General features: G+C 39.4%; 1 protein-coding gene across 2 annotated transcripts in view; it reads left to right on the top strand.

The window, feature by feature from the left end:
- The window catches only part of Cped1 (cadherin like and PC-esterase domain containing 1), a 262923-nt gene that overhangs the window by 232421 nt on the left and 6462 nt on the right, over nucleotides 1–24040 (top strand). The window contains exons 18-21 of one of the 2 annotated variants that reach the window (XM_021164697.3): nucleotides 8391–8611; nucleotides 8854–8955; nucleotides 9581–9668; nucleotides 12509–12655. In XM_021164697.3, coding sequence (XP_021020356.1) covers nucleotides 8391–8611; nucleotides 8854–8955; nucleotides 9581–9668; nucleotides 12509–12655 — 558 coding nt within the window. Of the gene's footprint in view, nucleotides 1–8390; nucleotides 8612–8853; nucleotides 8956–9580; nucleotides 9669–10649; nucleotides 10836–12508; nucleotides 12656–24040 lie in introns of those variants that run through there. The other variant, XM_029478163.2, reaches the window with a different exon arrangement.

The raw sequence follows: 24040 nt of genomic DNA, 5'->3' as shown, positions 1-24040 counted from the left end.
CAAAGGTTATATGCAGGTGACTTGAGCAGGCTCGAGGGCTGGCAGAAGAGCAGTGAGGACTTATCATCGTGGGCCTCTTAGTCTCAGGGCAGGGTGACCAGAACACTCAGCTCCCACTTGCTCTCACATGGGCAGACTCTTGTGCATTCACCAGAATGCTCACTTCATTTGTACATAACAGTTGTACACATTAGGTAAGCATTCTCCATTTTGAGCAGAGAAGTGACATCACTAAAATCAGAAAAGTCACCCCATACTGTAACAGCAGGACATCAGAGGTCACCTGATAGTGGTCTGGGGACTGTAACAGAAGGACATGACTCAGGAAGTCAGAGGCTGTTCAATGAAATTCCAATGCTGAGAGGCAATGCAAGCATAGATTATATATCAAATACTCCCATCAGTATAAAAATGGATATAGACATACAAACCTACTTATATACATGGAAAAAGTCTAGGCGGACCAAACAGATAAGAGTGAAGATGTAATAAGGTAAAGACACCAGAGGAAGACATGGGACATCAGCCTCTGGCCTCTATACACACACACACACACACACACACATACACATACACATACACACACACACACACACACACACACACACACACACACACACATACATACACATACACAAAACGCAATCCACATTTATACTACATACAAACAAAACAGGAAAAAAAGTAGTATATGTTTTATTTTTTAAAAACACATGTAACACTGACTTTTTACCTCTCTAACATGTTGAACAGTCAAGAAGACTTTAGCAATGCTAAATATGACATTAACAAAGCTGCTCAGAGACTTACTTCACATATGGTAAGGCCAGCAAGACATGAGGTAGGAAGATCCTCAGACTGGCAGTCAGGAAACCGGAGCTATGCCCTGACTGCACCTAAGCACTTGTCATCGAGTTTGTCTGTTATTTCTGCTCCCTGTCTGTGAACCCCTGCACTGCCTGTCATGCCTGAGGTGCTACTACTGCAGGGCAGAGCCCTACAGACCATTTCCCAAGTTCTGACTGTGTGACGTCACATTTCTCATGCCTCCATCTCATGTTTGTTGAGCTAAGACTCTGTTGCAGCAGAGTACATGATCCCTCGAGGTGCTGGATTTCAAGTGTAAACACTAAGAAGAGAAGTGTTCAATGTGTGATAATCGCATAGGCAGAGAGAAACCCAGAGGCAGGCACCAGATAGACGCAGTCTGGGACTGTCTGACAAACATAAAGTAGGCAGGCAGCTAGAGAGAAAAGTGTTTGTAATTAACAGCTGTATAGCTGTCAGGTTAGTTTGAAATAGCTCAACTGAGATAGAACAATATTTAGGTATAGTCTTTTTTCTCAAGAGCATCTACTATGAGCATCCTATCATTCAAACCAGGAGGTCTCTTGCTTCCCTCCTGCTGAGAGAAGGGATGCAAGCGGCAAAAGCAGACAAAGGGGCAGGACTGTGTAAAGGACAGACAAGGTGGGCTTTAGGTCTCCTGCTCACATGCAGCTCAGTTCCCTACAGTGTGGATTACATGGAAGAGAGACCATAGCAAAGCTTGCCCCCTTTTTTCTAGCCTTACCAACCTGAAGACTGATAATCCATATGAAAACCTCAATTTTAACTATTGCCTTGAAGGAGGTTGAACATACTGTATTACAAGAAAAGCAGGCTCCTGAGTCCTAACTCTGTCTAGCAAGCTTCAGCTTTGGGGACATGTTATGTTGAGTTTCCTTTATCCAAAGAATCAGATATAATAGCAACAGGATTTGAAGAGGCTACTGAGAAAAATCGGATAGCAGACCCTCAAGAAAGGGTCTGCTTCCTTTAGATTCTCCAAGCCGCTTTGTTAAATCCCTTTCTGCTATTCTGGTTTCTCTACTGTTTACACCACGGGTGACTCCCAATACTGGATCTGGAAATGCAGGCCCACCTGGCAGGAACGGAACAGACACCACCCAGTTAAGATTTGAAAAGCAGCTCAAGTTTCCAGAAAACCCTGACCAAGAGGCTCACTTGATGGCAAGTGAACAGAGCTGAACTTCCCATACCTCAGGCATTTTCTTTCGTTTCAGCAATGCTAAGTTGGACATCTCAGTGGGAAAGCAACAAGCCTTCGAGCAGCTGAGAAATTTGTTTCTGAGACAAACTTGTGTGTATAGGGGTGGGGTTGGTTGAATAAATGTGGGACTCCTATTAAACTTAACTCTAATTTTACCCAAGTGCTTATTTCATGTCTGTTTATGTATGTATTTGCTTTTGTGATATATAGTAATAGCTATATATGTTGGATCAAAGTAAAATCAATTGAAGAACTAGGGTGTTAATCATAACTGTATTTCTACAAATTAATTCTCGTCTCTCAACAAACGCTAAGTGGAACTTTGGTAAGCATGGGTCCGCAGGACTCTGTGCTCACCATGTGGAGTAGTCTAGAAGTATGACAGATTTATAGCTGAAAAAAATCAAATTAATTAAACAGCTTAGCTTTGTTTGTCAACTGAAAACAGCTCAGAGCTCAAAACAGTAAGAAAATGTCTCAAAGACGAGTCCAATTAAGGGAGGTAAATAGATGTCACTGCTGGGTAGGAATATTGGTGGCTTCCCTCCTTTAGAACAATACAACACAACTCTTTGTCCAATACCATATAGTCTACAAATAGTCAAGTGGAATTAAATGTACTAAGCAGGTTGCATTTTTATATTTAATAATATGTACAATATTTAAAGAGAATACTTAAACATGAGTGGTAAACAGAAACAGATGATTAAATTTTTCAGAAGGCCTTTAGTTAGCTGTCCCTCCTCATACTCCCTCTTTACCCCGCCTTTCCATTCCTCTCTCATTCAATCCTCCTACTCGAGTTTCTCCTTTATCTCTACAGCATTTTATTGAATTTCCCATCCTTGGAGGATTCCCTCTTCCTCCTCACCGATCCCTTTCTAGCTACCTATCCTCTGTGGTTATATGGATCCATTTCACTTTTCTAAACATGTGAGTAATGTTCCATTCAGTAAGTGTACCACATTTTCATTATCCATTTGTTAGTTGGTGGAGGTCTAGAATGTTTCCATTTTCTAGCTACCATAAGCAGAATGGCAATGAACACGAATGAGCAAATATCCCAGCAGTACCAGGCCACTGGTGCGTTCTTCGGGTTCTTTGGTTATGCCCAGGGAGGTACAGCATGATCTTGCAGTAGATTAATCTTCAGATTTTTGAGGAACTTTCACACTGATTTCCTCAGTACCTGTTTGATACTTCAGTTAGCTTTCTGGCCAGCAAAGCATGTGTTCCCCTAGCCCTGTGTCCCCACAAGCATATGATGTTATTTGTTTTACTTATCCTTGGAGTAAGATGAAATCTCAAAATGTTTTTAATTTGCATTTCCCTAGTGGGTAAGAATGTTGACTTTTCAAAGTGTTTCTCAGACATTTGTGTTTCAACTTGTAAAAATTGTTTTGTTTTTTTCTATATACCAATTTTAACTGGGTTATTTGTTTTCTAGCTGTTTGATTTGTTATGGTGGTAATTATTCTTCTTCTCCTTCTCCTCTTTCTTCTCCTCCTCCTCCTCCCCCTCTTCCTTCTCTTCCTCCTCCTCTTCTTCCTCCTCTTCTTCTTCTTCCTCCTTCTCTTTCTTCTATGTTCTAAATAATAACACTTTATCAGATGTACCACTGGTAAAGATTTTTTTCCATTGTGTAGGCGTTCTCTTTGCTCAAATGGTGATGTCCTTTGATGTACAGAAGGTTTTTTGGGGGGGTGGTTTTTATTTTTGTTTTAGCATGATGATTTTTTTTTGTTTACTCATGAATTAATTAATTCTCATGAATTAATTGTCCTTAATGCTGAAACTATCAGTGGCGTGTCCTGTATCAATTCAAATCTAGTCCCTCCTTTTTCTTCTACTAGGTTCAGGGTATCTGGTCTTATATTTAAATCACTGATCCATTTGGAGTTGAATTTTGTGCAGGGTGATATATATGGATCTATTTTCATTCCTCTATAGGCATCCATCCAGTTTGACCAGCACCATTCATTAAACATGCTAATCTTTCTCCAATGTGGGGTTTTTTTTCTTCTTTTTCAAAATTCAGGTGTCTCTAGGTGTATAGAATTATGACTGGGTCTTTAATTCTATTTCATCAATTAACATGTAAATTTTTAAGCAGTGTTTTCAAGTTACATAGGATCTTGGATATTAAGACATCTAAATTTTTGGAGTTTGGCTGACTTATAATATGTCTTTAGTAGCACATGAATTCCATAAAGATTACACAATTCATTGTCTCTTGTCAGTCTCAATAATTGGGGTGGACAAGAAGGGATGAATGTTTCTTTTCATCATCTCCAGTTAAGAGTGACTTACGCATGATGCCCTCCTTCCGCAAGAGACCAGCCAAGATGACAGTAGAGACAAATCATTTTGCCCAAAGTAGAGGAATAAATCTGCCATTGCACAGCTGTTTGTTTGTTTTTTTTTTCCTTGCCTAGTTTTTTGTGATGGAGAACAGGTTGCTGAAAATTTCATCTTAAAGTTTATTTCTACCCCAAATAGCAACTTTGGCTGTTGTGTGAAAGCCAATATAATTAAAGTACATACTTGGAAAACATTCATTATAACTATATCAAAATTTACAGAGAAGCATTTTGTAGGGCTAGATTTACATTATGATTTAAACACTACTAGCCATCTCACCCATCTCAGCTGTGTATCCCAGTTGAGCCGCCCCTTGTCTCATTGACAGGTAGGCATTTACCTCCTGACAACCTTGCTTCTCAACCTTGAGGCTCCTAAGAATCACAGTGGGTCCAGGTAAACAAAACAACCATTTTAACCTATCTAGTTGACCAGTTTGGGCATACTTTTGTGCCAATCAGAAATGCTAAAGTCACTGTAGAGTTATATAGTAGAAAAATGGGTCTGGAAAGATGGCTCAGCAGTTAAGAACTCCAGTGGCTGCTCTTCTAGAGGACCTGGGTTCAGTTCCCAGCACCTATAAGGTAGCTCACAACTGTCTGTATTTCCATTTCTGGAGAATCTGTTGCCCTCCCATAGACATACATGCAGGCAAAACACCAACACACATAAATTAAAAACAAATCATTTAAAAAAATGTAAAGAGTCTAACAAGAGAATAAAGACCAAAAAAGTCTACTTTCCTGGCACTTAGCAATGCATGAAGTGGTTTGTTTCCCAGATCCCCATAGGTCATGGTTTCTTAAATTTTCTTTAATTTGAGGTTAGGTGTTAGTTATTTTAGCATTTTATTACCAAAGTTGATTATTGTTATAAATTGTTACTCTTTTCTCTTTGATTACCTATGCCAATCAATACCTTTGAACATCAGTGTAAGGCAATAGTTTTCATGGGGGACTATTTGTCAAATCAATAGGCAGATACAGATATTTGTTATAATAATATATCTTTTAAAATGAAATTTATCCTCCAAGAAAAGGAATAATACAAATTTCCTTTGTTGACTTAACAAAACTGAATTATCTAAAACACATAAAGATGAAATATGAATCACATGACTGAAAGGCCAACCTGTAATTCATAATATTGTTTAATTGTGCTCTGTGTACTGAATGAGTGGAAGGATTGAAGTTAGATGTATTTCCTTACTAAGAACACCAATTTACCTCTGTCAAAGTTTTTTCATTGACAGAACGACCTTCACATCATGGCTGAATGTTTTAGTTAGGTTTTATTATTTCTAACCTTTCCTAAATGGAAAGATTTGGATAAAGTAGCCCTCCAGCTGATTCTTCCCTGGCCTGTGTCTTGACAACCATCTAGAGCCACCTACATTAAAGAGTACTGTGTAGCAGAACTGGTTTGCTAATCAGGGCGCATACAGTGTCTACCAATCTGCATGGAGTTCTTACTGGTTCCCAATCCACTATGGAGACTCCAGTGTCCCAGTGAGAGTACTCAGAGTAGGGGATCATGAATTAAAGGCCAGTCTTGGCTTCATAGAGACCCTATCTTAACAGAATAATAGCAAAAGGTTCTATCTCAATGATTCTTCACTTAGTATTCTGAATTGGATTGTATCATTGCCATCAAATTCATATGTTGAACTTCAAAGGCCTTCTAATAACCCAGAACGTTCTGAAAATCATATATAAGACCATTAGAGAGGCAAATAGAATAAAACAAGATACCAAACCCAGTATGGCCAGAGTCTACATAAGTGATTAGGACACAAATGTACAGAGGAAGACCACAGAAAGACAGCGGAGACCATCATCTACCAGCTGAAGGGTCCTCCAGAAGGAAATAATCCTGTCAGCCCTTGGATGCGTATTTCTAGCTACCAGAAATGTTGATGAAACATTTCTGTTGTTGAAGCTGAATTCTGTCTGTGGTAAAGAGCCCCAAGAAACTATACAGAAGGAAGCGAGTCATCCCTACTTCCTGAAGAAGTTTCCTGGTGGCTCAAAATCCTCTGAAAAGTAAGAAGTCTCCTGAACCTGGTGCCACAAACCTGCAATTCTAGCCCTTTGGTGAGACTTAGTAAATAGGTTCACAAACTCAAGGCATGCCTGAGCCTCACAGCAAGTTCAAGGCCAACCTGGGCAACTCAGACCCTGTCTCACAATGGAAAGTAAAGAAAGAACTAGTGACATAGTTCAGCGACTGAATGCTTACCTAGTAGGAATGAGGATCAGGGTCCAATGTCCACCACTAAAAATAAATCTCCTTATTGTAACCAAAAATCTAGACCATCAAAACAAATGCAAAGCCTAGCAAGAATCCATTTGATTTCTTTCACTATTTTATTGTGCTATAATATTATCACCCAATGAAATCTGACTGAGATTATTATTGAGGGGTCTGCTGTGTTCTTCTGTTTAGCAACCACTTTTATGACAATAGTATTGCATCTGGAGCCGCTTTCCAGGCTTCCATGGAAAATATAAGCCTTTGCAGGTTCTTAGTAAATCCACTGTGGGTGTGAATATGGGAACTGGTGGCAGTGTGTGTTGTCTCAAGTGTGACACAGGAAATATGTGCATCACTAAGAGACAAACAAAATCTCAAAGAGGAAAAATAAACAAACTGAAGAATGAGTTAAGTCTTATCCAAAAGCATTCAAAGGGAATTGTCTATGGGAAAAGTCATATTACATTCAAATTCACTAAGTACTTTTCTTGTGTATACATGGCATTGTGAGGGAAAGCAGACTTCAAAATTTACCTTTCAAATACTTGATAGGATACAGTGGAAAAGACACACGTGCAAGTAGCCATAACGTCATGTAGCCTTTGATAAAAATCTATAACGAAGCCAAAATTTAATGGACTTGCAGAACACAGAGTGAGTCACTCTAGCTGAAGCACTAGGGGAGACCTTTGTTAGGAGCACCATTTACGTTGGTTCTGATGCTTGACAGGTGGGATTGTCCAGGGAGGAACTCCTGAGGCAGATGGATTAGCACAAGGGAAAAACAGATGTTGTCGAATACAAATCATGTTCCCTGAGAAAGCCTAAGTCTGCCCCACTAATATGAGGAGATGCAACAAGAAGGTGGGCCACTGACCTGCACTTGAAGTCACAGAGCCAGGGTTTGAGTCTTGTGTTCACTATATATGAGATTTATGGCCCCAGTCTTCCCGAGTCTCAAATTTCCCATCTGTGGCAATCTCCACAGAACAGAGACTATTAAGCAATAAACTCTCAGTCACTGTTAGCTGAATTCAAAGCGTTCAGAATTGACTCTGTAGGCAATGGTGATCGAATACTATTTTGAATGTGCAAATGAGAGAATGCTAAATGAATTGGAGTGAAAAAAGAGAGTGATATGTTTACGACAATACAGCTTTGAGGTCGGATGAGCCTGAGGCTGGGCTGTTCTGGCAGTATGACAGACATCACTGAAAAACAAATGACACTAGGACCTGCAAAAGAGGTGGGAAACAGTGCTTGAAAAGACCCCAGCCCTGTGTAACTTTCTGTCTGTTTTTAAGTAATGGCATGCTTTCTATAGAGCTACTTCAGTGAGTTCTGAGTTTGCACATCTACAAAATATAGATTGAAAATCCTAAGTACCCCGAGAGTTCTGCAATATAACATGCATCTTTATATCAATAAATCTTGTTACCCAATTAGAAGAATATAAAGTGATGGCTATTAAGGGAGATAGAAAAATTAGAAATAACATGAAAGGAAAGTTTCACACATTAATTAGTTGATCAGGAGATAACATTACTAAAAACACAGAAGAAATAAATTAAAGGTTTGGGGGATGTTATGATGTAAGAGATTAAGGATGTTGCTATTAAAGGCTATGCTTCAATTAGATGTGTAATTATGTGAGCATTTAATAAAATATTTTTATTATGTATCATGTAAACACCTGATGACAACAGGTATGTTTTCGTTACAGATTCTTTTCATAGGAGATTCCACCAACAGAGGGATGATGTATTATCTAATTGAGAGACTGAATGAAACGCTTCAGGAGTGGCAGAAACTGCATGGCACTAAACTCTACCCCAGTGTCAATGGTGGGAAGACTCCGATCAGTTACTCCTACTATCCTCAGTTCTGGATAAGCCCTCCATTGAGACCAGCATTTGAGAAAGCACTTGAACATCTCTTGCAAAGGTACAATGGAACTACTGTGAATGGCAAAATGCCACCATTGTGCGGTCATAATTGCACACGGTGTATCGAATGTGCTGAAAGGCTTAGATACCCACTAATGTGGCCGAAAACGAACTGCAAATGACAAGGAAGTCTTGTGATCAGGAAGCCAGACATGGTTCACTGAAATGTGAGGCAATCCAGTTAAAATGTTTACCATCTGTTCTAAAGCAACATGTGTTGTTTTTCTTTCTGGATTTCAGATCACAGCCCCTGGAGAATACTGACCAGACGGTATTGGTTGTTGGTGGTGTCCAGTGGCTTAATTCCAATCACCTGCAAATTATTCACAAGGTTTTAAAGAGGTAACTTGCTGCAGCCACTGTCATTGATCAATGCCTTCATCTTTTCTTTGAAAGGACCATTCCAGGGCTTATTAAAGGGGCAGGTTTAGGATTTAAAATTAAAATTTTAAAGGCAAATTTTACACTTTGAGATGTTTTTATATCCAATCAGGGATATTGAGCATTCTAATTTAAACTTTCTTCAAAATCAAAATATATTTTCGAGTCAGGTGTGGTAGCACATACCTGTAATTCAAACATTTGTGAGGTTAACATAAGAAGATAGAGAGTTCAAATCGGACAGGGACTACCGAGAAAGAGCTTGACTCAGAACAAACATACATGTATATTGAAAGTTTTCAAAACCTTCTCTAAAACATCCCCATTGCTATATAAGGGATTCTTTGGATGAGACACAGTAATTGATATATTTAAGACAGATTGTTATCATTATTAAGTAATATCCACTGGCACACAAAATTCTGTCTACAGAAAATTATACTATATGACAATAAAATAGGAGTTTAGTCCTGTATACAGATGACCACATTCTAAAAGAATTCTGTTATATATGCTGATGTCATTAACAAGCAGGTAGAAATGCATCAGATGTTTGTGACTTTAAAATTCTGATCATTTTATACAGGGAAAATTTGCTGAATATTCTAGTGATCATCAAAACATTGGGGATTGGATTTCACCTGCCGGTGGATGGGGTGCACTTCCTAACCCAGGTAAGTCCACTTCCTCTTAGGCTACATGAATTTAGGATCCCTGATAGCAAAGGACCCAACAGGCATTCTACAATTTCCATCAGCCTTCATGAAAATAAAACCCAATATGATTCCAAATACATCCTAACAGTTCCTGCAGACCAGAAGACTGTAGCCCATAAGTGTGCTATAAATAATGTGCTGCGTTCAAGGGAGAAAACAAAAACAAAAACAAAAACCTCAAGCTGTGCTATAAAGCCCTGAATGCATAGATGAAAAGCTTTAGAGGTTATATTAAGAGACTTTCCCTTTTTCAGATTCATGCTGAAACCACAAATGAAATTGTCAATATCAGTGAGTGTCTTGGGGAACAGTATATTAAATGTGTGTGTGTGTGTGTGTGTGTGTGTGTGAGAGAGAGAGAGAGAGAGAGAGAGAGAGAGAGATCATTGTTTTTCCCTCAGTTGGCTATCCATAAATGAAAGGCATTAGGTGCCTCTAGCCAGTTCCCAAACATAGTCAATTTGTCTCAGCACTAAGTAGAAAAATTAGCACATATCTTTAGGTCAGAGAAGCAGCTGTTCTTACTCAAACACAGAGACCAGCCCGAGAGTATACGCAAGCGCAGTCATGGTTCAAGAGCACACTGTTCGTTTAAGATGTAAGCAGGCTAAGATTGCTTTCTGTGTCTGTGTTCTGCCCATCTAGCTTTATCAAGAACAAACCATGGGATCCTCCTCTTTTTCCTCTAAACTTTGCTTTCTTGAATGCCAGACAGCCTATATTACAGGAGAACTGTAGTCAACGTTAACACTGCAAATCCAGCATAGTGAGGACATCTTGGGTTTGGGTAACTTAAAGGAAGTTGAGACATTAACTTCTAGGCAATAGAAAGATTTAGGGCAACTGCAGATCAAGAGAGGGGACTTGGATAGTTTTCTGCTGTAATTTAGGAATTGGAGTCCTTTTAGGGTTACTTAAAGGCTGCAATTCTTCCCACAGACTCAAATAACTCAAATAACATCGCATACTTCCAGACATTCCTGTTATTGCAACTGTTCCTTAGAGCCGCTAGTACTTGTGTCCTTCATTTACATTCAGAGTGTTAGCTCCCATCCATTCATCGCAGCAGGTATGTCTTCTGCAATTGCTCTATTGTGGACCCTGTGTTAAAATCCTACCTGCCCTCCCCACCCCACCCCAGAGCTCATCAGTCTTTACAAACAGTGAAGGCAAAAGGTGGGAAGAAGACAGGTAGAAAACAGAAAGGAGCAAGGTACCATGGCCAGTGATTCTGCACACCATCCTGAACTCTAGCGTATTCTCTCAGAGCTGTTCAAGATGGGCCTCTGGCTTCCTTTTGCAGACTCATTCCCAGCAGAGCGTAGGCATGCATGCACAGGAGAAGAGGGTTGTACACACGCAGGAAGCATGCCATGCTCTCAAGAGACTCCCAGTTGCTTATATCAATGCTTTGTCCTCCTGGATCATCTTCTCACCCACCTCCTCACCTGGGTAACTTCCAAACACCTGTCAAGTGTAGTGACTGTAGTGTCACTTCCTCTGGGGCCAACTCTTTATGAGGTTTCTCTATTCACTGACATTATCTTAAAGAAAACACTCTTCTTTGAGTGCGAGATTAAATTAAGCACGCGGAGACCGGCAGAGACAGGAGGAAAACATACCAGGTTGCTGCATCCCTCTTCTTTTATCTTGCTGTTGTTTGCCTTTTCTAATGGGGAAAAACAAAAAATCAAGCACTTCTATTACCTTTCCGAGATGGGAAAGGAGATGGTGATTCCTTCCCTGTGTTAGTTGGGGGGATTAATGGAGTAAGAGGATTGCTGGAGAAATGCATAGAAAGGATAAAAGGAAGTTCCGAGGCGCAGACAGGAAGCATTTGCACTGCTCTCCGAAGAAGAATTTCATTCACTTTCCACCGTGTAGCCACTGAATGGCCAATGCGTTAAAGACAGAGTTCAACATTGTCTGATATGAAAGGAGGCACAAGTAGGCTGAACTGGGGAGGGACAGTCTCAGATCAAAGGCAGGGTTTGTGAGACTGGCCAGGTCATGGGAAGGTCTTGGAGTTAGAGTAATTGGTGATGGTGTCCCTCCAGGAGAAGATGGACTTGAACAAGAATCCCAGTCAGCCAGCAACACAGTAGGAAAGGAGGGAGGAATGTGATCCAGAGGGGCAACCGCTGGAACCCTCCCTCAGTTCACTGCTTCCCCCAAACCACATTCCTCCATATCCAAGTAGCAAGCCCCACTCAGGGCTACTCTGGAGTCTTCTCTGGAGGTGTCAATGGTGCAGCTCTTCCACTTCTCCTGGCAGCTACTCTCCCTGTCAGGGGAGATGTGTTCCCCTCCCCCAATAAAGGATTTATTAGCTGTGGATATATCCACTTCTCCAATTAGAACGTTGTGTTTTACAAGCACAGACCGCACATTGCATCTCCTTCCATTCTGCCCTTAGCAAGAAGCTAAGCAAAAGTCAGGTGCCAGCTACTATTCAAGTGCCTTTAGTTAAATGAGAATCCAAATAAACGAAGGTCTGCCTTGTGGTATGTCAAATATCATTTTTCAGTTTGAGAATTGTAAATACACTTATGAGCAATAAACAAGTAAGGAAAGATTTAAAACTATGCATCTCTGTAGATATTCATTTATTGTCGTATCATGTATACATTAAAGGTTATGCTGATGTTTTGAGGAAATACAGAGCATGTATTTATTTTAAAAGTTGATATGGAATTCATCTCCAACACAATGAATCTTGATAATGTTTTTTTGAGTTACTAAAGCATAAAATAATTCTCAGTTAATAAAAACCCTATGTCTCTTGTTTGGCAATACAGGGTGAAGTACGGAACTTATATAAAGAAAATCTGAGCATTCTGGAAACTGCCAAAAAGTATGGCTATGAAGTAGTAGACACATTCACTATCACAATGGGACGCCACAAAGAATTTCTGCAGGGCAATTGTGGATGCCATTTTCATGAGGTATTTGTACAGGCTCTCAGAGTTGTGTAGCTTTGGGCAGCTGGGTTTCGTTTTTGTTTGTTTGCTTGCTTGCTTATTTATCTTATACTTTAATGTGTTGCCTGTGTTGTTTCCCATAAGAAACATTACATGAAAAGGAGACTATGTGACCACCAGCTTCATGAAATGAGGCATTAGAAGTCATTGCTCAGACATGGAAGACTCGGGATGGTGCATGGTTGAAGGCAGGAAGGTGTGGGAGTCTGAAGAGGGCTGCCTTCTCCAAAAGACTTCACACCTACCTCCCTTGCACCTGAAATCCCAGTGAGTTTATTAAGATTTCCCCCAGAAACAACGGGGAAAGTTTACTTACAGGAGCGTGTGACTCGAAGATAGCTACATCACAAAAAACCTACCCAACATAGGTGATACATCATAGAAACTCCACTCCCAGAGTATTCAGCTCAACCTGGGGGCAGCTCTACCAAGGTCTTCTACAACAGTGTCACTGTTTAATGGAGATAGTATTTGAGAATCCTGTAGCCATCTGGGCTTCTTGGGTCTTGTAAGTTTCTTAGCTGCTTCAGTTGTTCCAATCTCCTACTGCCCTCCAGGAGGGAATGCTTCAGTTCAGAAGAAACAGCCACACCACACTTGGAATCTGAGCTCTCTTATTAACCCTTGTGTGACTGCAGATCCTAGGAGACTCTGCTGGCACTCAGAGGAAGGGGACCCCAATTCACCTTCCCATCAGATCTTGAATCACTCCATTTGTTCTTTCTTGATCGGTTCCTTTTACAGTCCAGAATATACTTGGTTGACTAGTCATATGGCAGTTTATTTCTGATCCTGTTTTATTTATCTGACATCACTCCACCTTGATCCCCAGATCCTCACAGTACTCAAAAGCCATTAAGACAGTGTCTGATCTTTATGCTTTGCTAATAGATGCACATCATCTTCTTAAGTGACCAGTGACACTAAATCTCAGAGAAGTAAGAGCCAGAAACCATGGTGGGGAACATCTAAGTTTTCAACTATCAGCCTGAAACTTGGCCATATTGTTTCAGAACAGATTTTAAATTATAGGACACTGTGTATCTACTAATTATTTCCACAAGAAAATATACCAGCCATAGGATATGTGTCCTATTTATAAAAACTACGTGCTTAGAAATACAAGCCTGAGTATTTTGGAAGAGAAAAAAACCAAAACAAAACACAACGAACCATCCCAGGATCATGGTGTATCACAAGAGCAAGCCAATCATCACCAAACATGAAAATGAACACTTTGAAAAACAGCATACATTTTCAAACCTCTTTTAGAAAATGTTTACTTATTTATGTTTATATAGTGTGTCTTCAGTTAATACACTGAAGAAGGGTCTGTGCTTTTCTTTTTCTGCCTCAGAGCACTGAAAGACTAACAAAGGATTTTTCTCCAAAGACGGAGATCACAGCTCCAGTTATAAACGGAAGATATCCTTCCCACATGTTTGTATTACATCTATCTCCTGTTGTTTACACTAATAGTCCTGGAATATAAAAACCACACACACACAAAAATTCTTTGAGCTGCCCATAGTAGAATACTGATTTATAATTACTTCTAGCAGAAACTCTCTTTAATTCACAAAAGAAAGATTAAAGCATAATAGGGAAAATATTTCACTTATGAGGTTATACCATTGTCCTACAACCATCAAACACACATGGTGTTTTGTTGACGGTATTCCTAAGGTTTTGATGGCAAGCCATGCGCGTCTCCCACAGATGATGTCCGCTGATTCCCGAGTGCTGCGGACCATGCGCAGGCTCTGGGGATTGTGATCAAATCAGCTCCCAGGGGCACTTGCCTTTGTGGCTATAACACGGGGTTGATGTGATCATCTTTCTCAAACTCAGCCACTGTTCATGAACACGATCTTTCTTTATGGGCATTTTGAAGTCCTGGTATCTCAGTGTTATAATGACACTGACATTTTAGAATCTTTCTATAGTGTCACATATTGAAACTGTAAAAATTCTGTTGATTATCATCTTTTGCTTTATGTTCATGTCTTATGAGACAAGAAGAAGAAGAAGAAGAAGAAGAAGAAGAAGAAGAAGAAGAAGAAGAAGAAGAAGAAGAAGTTCACCTGAAAATAAAAGAAAAAAAATACAAGAAATGTCAAGAATTTTGGTGCACGAGTTTTATCCTCTTAAACTTAACTAAACAATCCCCATGTACAGGGAAGGAAGCTCGTATACACATTGTAGTGAGATATTAACATCTCGTTGCTGTGTGGCCAGAGCTCTACTGCAGATATAACAAACCTGCTTCTGTGAACTCTGCCTGTCACAGGTGAAAGTGAAGGTCTCGGAAAGCCTCTTTTGTCTGCCAAGGCACCAAAAGAGAATAGTCTGTCACCATTGAACCTACAAGCTGTTTCCAAATGGTGTGTGTACAGTTCGACTCCTAAGTCCTCACTGATTGGCGAGGCAGGTGTTTCTTTTTACGGGTGGGAATGGAATCTTATTTTCTCAGTGTTTATGCAGGACAACAAACGGGATCCTGGGAGCTCTTGCCCAACAGAGGATTCAGATGGTGCTGTTCCTTGCAGATGAAACATCTTCGGTGAAAAGCAGAGACCTGGAAACTATTCAGAAATATCAGCCCAAACCTAGCTACAACAAGGGCAAACCCACAGAGATTGCTGGGTTGCTATTAATTAGTCTAATGAGTTATGCAGGCCTTATGTAATACCTTTAACGTCTGGCAAATATGACTGTATCTTTTGACTCAGGCAACAGTGAGCATCTGGCTTAAGACCCAATGGGTTGCCTTGCTATGTAGACATGGAAAGAAAAGAGGAAAGTGTGTTAGTTCTGTTAGAGAGCTTTTCTCCAGGAGTCTATATTATTTAACCTAATTGGATAAACAACGTGATGGAGCTTAGAGATTCTTTTCTCTCCTTCACATTTCAAGATTTAGCACCTAAGCACAATGAGTGTTGAAAATAAACAACATACCTTTGTGCTGAAGATGTAACTTAGTTATAGAATATTTGGCACTTGCCTAGAGTGCATGAGACACATAAACACACACACACACACACACTCATATGCACACATAACCACACTTCCCCCACATATGCACACATACACATACATAATACACATACACACACAAACTCTTTATGTTCATCTGTCTAAAACTGAAGTAATAACTTTTGAGGGGAAAAAAGGAACAAATAAAATTAATATATACCTGATATGAAAAAAAACTCCAAGAATTTAACTACTAGGATGTATTTGCTTTTTGTAATTTTTAAAAACTAAATATAATTACATCATTTACTCCCCCCTCCTCCTCTCCCCACCCCCTCTCTCCCATTCTCCCCTTCACTCACTTCCAAATTTACAACTCCCTCACCCCTAATTAGTATTGTCACATATACATAAATGCATAATTGTATAAGTACAACCTGCTAAGTCTGTTTAATGCAGGTTTTATATACATAATTCTAGAGATGGCCACTTGTTCAGACCAATAAGGTGCTCATTCCTACGGGAGGATTTATCTCTCTACAGTCAGTAGTTTCGAGTACTTCTTTGTCTAGGGGTGGAGCCCTGTGATATTTTTCTATTTCTACTTTAGTGCATCTGGTTGTGTCGTCATCGTTCAGGTCTTGTTTAAGCAGCCATGTTGCTGAGGTCATAGGTGTAGGTTTCCTGTCATTTCTGGGAGACACAATCATATAGTTGACTTCTTGGTCCTTTGGCTCTTACAATCTTCCCTCCCACTTCTCCCACGATCTTCCCTAAGCTTTACGTGAATGGTTTTATTGTAGATGTATCTGTTTGGTCTGGGTGCCCACAGGATTAGTTGATCTCTACATTTTGACTATTGTGGCATCTTATAATGATCTCTATCTGCTGCAAAGAGAAGCTTATCTGTGAGTACAAGAATAAGCATTTAGAATGCATTTAGGAATTATACTGGTTTAGTAAAGTGGATCTTCTCTAAGATCCATGACTCTGCTAGCCCTAGGTAGTACTAGTTGATTGATTGGCTAAGTTTCTAGTAACCTTCATGATTTTCCTCCTGTTGAGTGGGCCTTTAATTCTAATCACACAGGTGTTGGTTACCTCCTAAATATAAATACCACTATTACATCTTTAGGGATATCTTAGTATTCGTAGTAAATTACTATGACAATATTCTCTTAAAATGCTCTTAAGTGCTGTAAGAGCTTTACTGCTGTTATGAAATCACCTGGAGAATGCATTATAGGACTCAAAAAAAACCCATAAGCTATATTTCCTCAAAGACAAAACTCACGTCTCTTTGAATTTTTGTTCTCATTAGTATGGACTGTCCTGCCATTTACAAACTAAAGATTTTGCTTATTCTTTCTTACCAGTTAACAACCCAAATACGTCGGATAACAAGTCCTGTTTACATATGCATACTCTTCTAAGCCTTGGTCCTATATTCTGTTCCAAATACAGCAATCTTGTTTATTCTTTGAGGCAGTCAGCCAGCATTTGTTTAGTGAGTCCATTTCTAGAGCTAAACAGTAGAAAGTAAAAATAAATAAGGCACATTTGCTCCTAGCTTCATATTACTAAAATGTAAGTTATAAAAACCCACATAGTACAATATATAGAGTAGCATTTTAATGATATATAGAGGCCATAGTGGTTACACCAAAAGATGTATAGGACCTGGTCTGAGGATTGAATGAAGCTTCTCTTTAACAAACAAACAAACAAACAAACAAAACAGAAACAAAAACAAAAAATAAACCTGCTTAGTTGGATTGTGGTAGAACACTGGACCTAGCTAGCCAAGACCCAAGGATGTAGGTCATTCTGACCCCACGAAACAGAGAGAAACTCCAAAATAAGCTGCTGTTCTCAGAGAACAAGGAGCAATTCTGGATATGGCAGAGCATCGGTGAAAAAGAGGGACTGGAGAAAAACAAACATGGCCCAAATCACGGTGAGAGCTTGGCCTTTAAACCTGTAGGTAGTGGACAGCCACTGAAGCTCTTCCAGGGAAAAATGAGGTGGTAGTATTTTTTGTCTGAAAAAGTTGTGACTGAAGACCTGAGAGAGGTCTTTAAAATATTCACTGCTCTTGCAGAGAAGTTGTGCATCCACCCAGCACTCACATGGTAGCTTACAAGTGTCTGAAACTTCACTAGATGATTTTGGCTAGATGATTGTGCCCTCATGTTGCACATACATAACTGCAGGCAAATACTCGTGCACATAAAATAAAAATATATGCATCTATTTTCAAAAGATAGGGCATATAGCCAAAGAGGGATAGGGAGGGATATGGAGAGAAATAAAGCAAGAATGTAAGCTAACTTCTCCAGAAGTCAGATGAGGAAAGGTAAAGGCCTACTCCTACTCCAAGGAGCACAGAAGCGACAAGCCTAAGACAGAAGAGGACGAACACAAGCTATTTTTAAAAAGCATAATCTGTAGGTTTTATCTGTGGAATGAAGGCGTGGGAAGAATCAAAGGGGATTCCTAACTTGCATGACTGATTAGAGAGCTGAGACATCAAGTGAGACAAAGAAGAACTGAAAAGGGATCAGCTTAGGGAAACGGTGACGAGCTCTGTTCTCAACATGTTGCCTTTGAGATGCCTGCAGGACATCCAGGTGGTGTTCTGAGCGAACGAACGGGCAGTTGGATACACAGGTATGAAGATCAAGGGGCAGGTTGAGACTGGAGGTAGGATCGGGAGTCATCAGTAAATAGGCAATAGTTGAAGCCATAAAAATAGATCAGGAAAGGCTTGGGGGAAACATGATCATGTAAATTTAGAGCAGGAATGGTTAGAAACAGAGCTGGAGTATCATTTGTACAGGTCCTGGAAAGCCAGAGTTAAAAAAAAAAAAATCATCAATACAGAAGCAGCAACGTCAAATGTGGTAGACACTTCATTTCAGATAAGGACTTCAAATCCTCATTATATGGCAGGGTGAAGCTCCTATCTGACATTGAAGTGTATAATAAGATACTGGAGCAAGAGGGAAAGGACCATCAATTGTAAAGATATAACACCTGGGGGAAGCGGGATTTCAGAGGCCTTTTATCTAGTTAAAAAAAAAAAAAAAAAAGAAGCAACAAAGGGAGAAAGATGTTGGATTTAGTTGAGAAAGGCATAAATCATGTTTGATTACTCAAGAGAAGTAGTCAAGAGTTAAAAATACAGATAAGGTTGAGGCTGTTGGAGTAACACCTCCCTTCACTGAGGTGGGCAAGAAGTCAAAGTCACTGGTGCAGGGTGGGGGAGTTGTCTCTTCTTCTTTGTCATTTGTGATAGATTATTTGGATGTTTTCATATTGTAGCTTCCGGTTTCTAGTTCTAGGACACATCTTTCCCTTTCCTGCACCACCCCTCTCTGTTTTAGAAACTGATTCCCCATAGTTCCTTCTGCATAAAATAACCAGACTCCTACCATTACCTTCGAGCACATTCTCGAGTTTTCTACAAGTTGATTAGAAGAGACACAGATCAGTGCCTGGTGACAATGGATTTAGATTAGAGGTCAGTACTTGGTAAGGATGGATTCATCATCCATGAGAGACTCGGGCCTTACTAAGATGATAGGGTATATATACAATGTTTTATTAAAGGTAGCACTCTAACTTTGGAACACTCTGTTCTAAATGGGATATCTTCAACAAACCCTTCCTCTTGGCACTTAGGGAGCTATGCAAAAGAGAAAGAGAAAAGATTGTAAGAGCCAAAAGGGATGGGTGATACCAAGGAAATAGTGTGTTCCAGACTCAACGGGACTGTCAACGGGACTGACACAAGTATGAACCTACATAGACTGTGGGAGCATGCTCAGGTCTTAGCCAGATGCAGTCTCAGGGCTGAGAGAGGAAGTAGACACATGGCCCCATCCCTAATCCAGAAGCTATCTCTTGACAACTGCTTGCCAAGGACAAATCAATTTTCTCCAATGGCATCTCACTGGGTACATAAACCACACTTACAGGTAGTCCTCATGCCTGACAGGAAATAGCCTATGCAAAACAAACTCAATGGTGGTTTTGTAAATCGTTTTGTTTTGTTTGGGCTTTTTATCTATATACCTTTGTTTGGACATTTTTTTTTATCTTACTGGTACTTATATATTAGGGTTTCTGATTTTGTGATTTTTATGAATTTTGCTTATATGTGTGTTGTACCTGTTTGTGTTTCTTCTGCTTTGTTGCTGGGTTTTTTTTCCCCACTATTATTATCAGCATTGTTCTTTGGTTTATTATTATTATTATTATTTGCCTGTTTTCTAAAAATAAAGAGGAAGAAAGTGTGGAGTTGGATGGGTGGAGAGGCAAGGAGGATCTGGGAGGAAATGGGGGAGGGGAAACTACAATCAGAATGCAGTGTATTAATTTTCCATGAGAAAGAATAGTACTCTATCTTGAATCGTTGGCACTATCATTAAATCCAAGTCTTTCTCTTAAGAAGGTTAATTAAATGGAAGGGAAACAAAGAGTGTCATTATTTTTTGTTGACCTGGTATTTTGTTTCTATGTGGTAACAACACATCTCATACTTTGCAATACCAGAGCCCAGAATGTCAGTATGGCTAGAAAAGTGAGCTCCCTCCTCAGCATGTCATGCTGATGCAGTAGACCATGATGGCAGGAAGTTCACTACTAACTTTAAACAATCTAATTGAGATTCCAAGCTGCCAGGAGTGGTACCGTCCATACTATTTCATGTTCTGTCTTGGAGAAGACAGGAAGTATATTTAAAAATACTACATCTCTACTATATGGATTCTCAAATAATATTAGGATACTAAGTGATCTCAAAACCCTAACAATAAATAAAGTTGAACATTGAACTGAATATGATGATGCATGCCATTCGTCCTAGCACTCTGAAGGCTGAGGCAGGAGGATGACTGAGTGTAGGAACTTGAAACTAGCTTGAGCAACAGAGCAAGATAACAGAAAGTACGATGCCATTTCCCCAACTAAATAATAATTAGTTAATTAATTAGTTAGTTAGTTAACATCTAGATTAGTTTGATATTAATGTCTATATTGGGTTTTTCAAACTCTTTTGAACATGAAAATGTTTTTCTTTTTACTTCATAAGTTCATCTGTGTATTTATTGTCAGATATGAGCTAAAGGGTTTGATCAATTTTTCAGAGATGGTACCTCTTAGAAAGCCAAGCCCTTTACATCTGCTAAGTGAGAAAAGGAAAACATCCTTATTTCTTAACCACTGGTTGTCTTACTCTAAATGAAGAGTCAACAAATCATATCCAAAGTAGAGTCATTGCAATCAGTAACCACTTCCCATTGCAAGTGACAAATCATCCTTGGGCTCCTATGACGCAGAGACACTGTGAACTCTGCCACAGCACACCGCTGACATTAGCTCTGGAAATGGTCCAGAGACCAGATGTGGAAGAAATGGTGAGAGGTATACAACTATTTCTTTTCTCTTTCACTAGAATACCTGTGAGCAAGATTCTAAAACTATAAAAGTCTTTACTTCACCCAAAGTACTCATCTTATAAAATGTGACTTAGAAGGCAACAGAAATTAGAACTTCAGATGCCTAGGAAAGTTGGTGAAATAGCATCTTACTTTCTGTAAGGCACCAGTAGGAACCCATTGGTTGCTGATTGCCCAAGTGTTTTTTGTTTCTTGTTTGTTTGTTTGTTTGTTTGTTTTGTTTTGTTTTTCAAGGCAGGGTTTCTCAATGTAACCAGCCCTAGATGTCCTGGACTCACTTTGTATACCAGGTTGACTCCAAACTCACAGCGATACACCAGCCTCTGCCTCCCAAGTGCTGGAATTAAAGACATTCGCCGCCATGCCCGGCTGATTGCCTAAGATTTTACAGCAAGCTATTAGTGCAAAGCTGGTCAGCCACTGGTTCCTTTCTCCAGGTCCATGCAACCATGAAACTGCATCCATGCTTACAGCATCTTACCAGTGATATACAATATTAGAACTGGGAGCACAGATGCAGTAAAGAACAGTTTAACCTTGAGGCTTGACAGAGTATGATATAAGGGTAAAATGTATACCTGATTGAGAGTGCTCTTGAGCCTGTTCCAGGGGCCCCCTGAAATGCAGCGATCAGAACAAGCCCTCAGAGGTCTCCTGATGAGAAATGAGGTCCCTTAAAAAAGACCAATGTTGTCAGAGCAAATTCCTACAGGGAAGCTAGCAGATGAAAGCACTGGTCACACAAAGTATCTCTGAGTCTTTGTTCTGTTTTTGCTTGTTTACTTATTTGCTTTTGAAAATCCCTATAGCCAAGTTTTTCTGGAACTCATTATATACTCCAAAGTGGAATAGTTTATGGGTGATCATTTACTAGAATTATAGGCCTGAGATGTCATTCCCTGGTTGATGTCTTATTCTAAAATATTAAGTTGAAGAGAAAGCAATGAAACAGATACCTGAGAGTCAAAATCCAAAGGATCCAAAGACCCCAGAGATGTGTAGACCTGGAGGAAAGTAAGAATTCACCTTAGAATCATTGAGACTAGGGATATTTGATTTAAGGATAGAGACTGGGAAACTACATAGGAGTGTAAGATAATAATCTTGAGCCCCATATAATCACACTGCGTACTTTAAAGTATAATTTGTTCTCAGAGCCAATGCTGAAGGCCTATGGCACTGTTTTTCAATCTGTTCATTGTGACCCCTTTGGGGGTTGAATAACCCTTTCACAGGGGTCAAATAAGCCCATCAGAAATATCAGATATTTAAATATGCTTCATGACAGTAGCAAAATTATAGTTATGAACCAGCATCCAAAATAATTGTATGGTCATGGATCACCACAACATGAGGAACTATATTAAAGGGTTCTAGCATGGGGAGGTTGAGAACCTCTGGTCTATGGGTTAAGCTCTCAAAAAAAGGAAATGTAGAACATGTTATCTTAAATCCCAATCCTAAGCATGTTTGTCTCATTTGAAACTTAGACTCAAAAAAAAATTAAAAAAAAAAAAGAATCTTGGACTCCCTTGAATCGATATTTCGAATGTTTCATAATTAAATATGTGGGGAGTGAGAGAAAGAAAATCATTCCTTTCTATCTTCCAGAGTTGTGCAGTGTCCTGAAATGGAATCAAAAATTAAAAATCCCAGCTTCTAGGTGTTTTATCTAGCTTTAATTTGATCCCACTTCTGTGGATTCTTAGGCGTCTTAGCTTAGTCGTGTTTTTGAGGCTCCCTGGCATGCCAAGTGACTATAAGTAAGCAGTACTTCAGCACTGTACACTTAAAAGTTGACAGTGTAGTTTCTATGATCCATTGCATGTTTTCTAGCCTTAGAAAGCAGTCAGGTCACCTTGTAGCTCTCAAACCCCATCCATGATCATCATTCAAGACTGCAGTCAGGACGCCCCTCTGAGCCAGTCCAGGGCAGTTTCTGGAAGACTTGCACCATAGAAATTGTTTCCTATTTTGTTCTCTGAACCTGGAACCACATCAAAAGTTCTCTGGAGGTTATTCAGGTCGAGATCAGTTTTAGAAAAGGTATTTGCTTGTCGCATATCTGCCTGATGGATTTCCAGTTCTGCAAGCCTGCACTCTGAACAGGCTTTTGGAAAATTAGAAGTTATTTCAGATATAGCTATTAATTGCCATAGCAAGACTTCATTCTGATGAATGTTTATGTGAAATCAATTTTGAGTGTTGAAGCTGCCTGTGCTTATAGTTAAAATTTCAATGCTAGTTTCATGGTGTAACTTAAAATAATTTTCTGTTTGGAAAGTCTTAACAAAAATCTTGGGTCAAAAGTAATCAAGTTGAAGTCTGGCATCTCTACACATTCTAAAATATCTCATGACCACATTTTTATTTACATAGAAATAAAAACATGTAATTGCAAACTGAGAGATATATCAACATGTTTAAAAACCAAAAAACTATGGGAAAGTAAAAGTTACTTCTTGGCTACAAGGGAAAAAAATCTCTGTTCTCCCTCCACTGAGGCATGAGGCGGCTGATCGCCTCTGGAGTTTTTATTTGCCTATCACGTTGGTTTCCACTCTCAAATTATCCTAAGTACCACAGCTATCAGATTGACATAACAATTACTATTAAAAGACTGTAATTTCGACCTGCAAATAAAGTTGGAACTCCATACCTGTGTGAATCATATTCTAAGCTAGATCCTTGCTATGCTAAATCTTTATTATAAAACATGACAAATGATAAGACATTAGTAGTTTGAACAATGCTATCACGATAATAGACTGTCACATTTAGGAGACCAATTGTCCTCTACGTCTTCTTAAAGTATACTTCACAACAGCAAATATAGAAAGTGGGCCAAGAAAAAATGTAAATAGACTCACTTTGGATTAAAGAGAATGAAAAAGACTTATTGGCTAATATT

Source organism: Mus caroli, unplaced genomic scaffold, assembly GCF_978045245.1.
Source record: "Mus caroli unplaced genomic scaffold, Mus_caroli_1 scaffold_7, whole genome shotgun sequence".
Taxonomy (NCBI): Eukaryota; Metazoa; Chordata; class Mammalia; order Rodentia; family Muridae; genus Mus; species Mus caroli.
The sequence above is the reverse complement of the archived record's forward strand: the minus strand, read 5'-3'. Positions and strand labels throughout refer to the sequence as shown.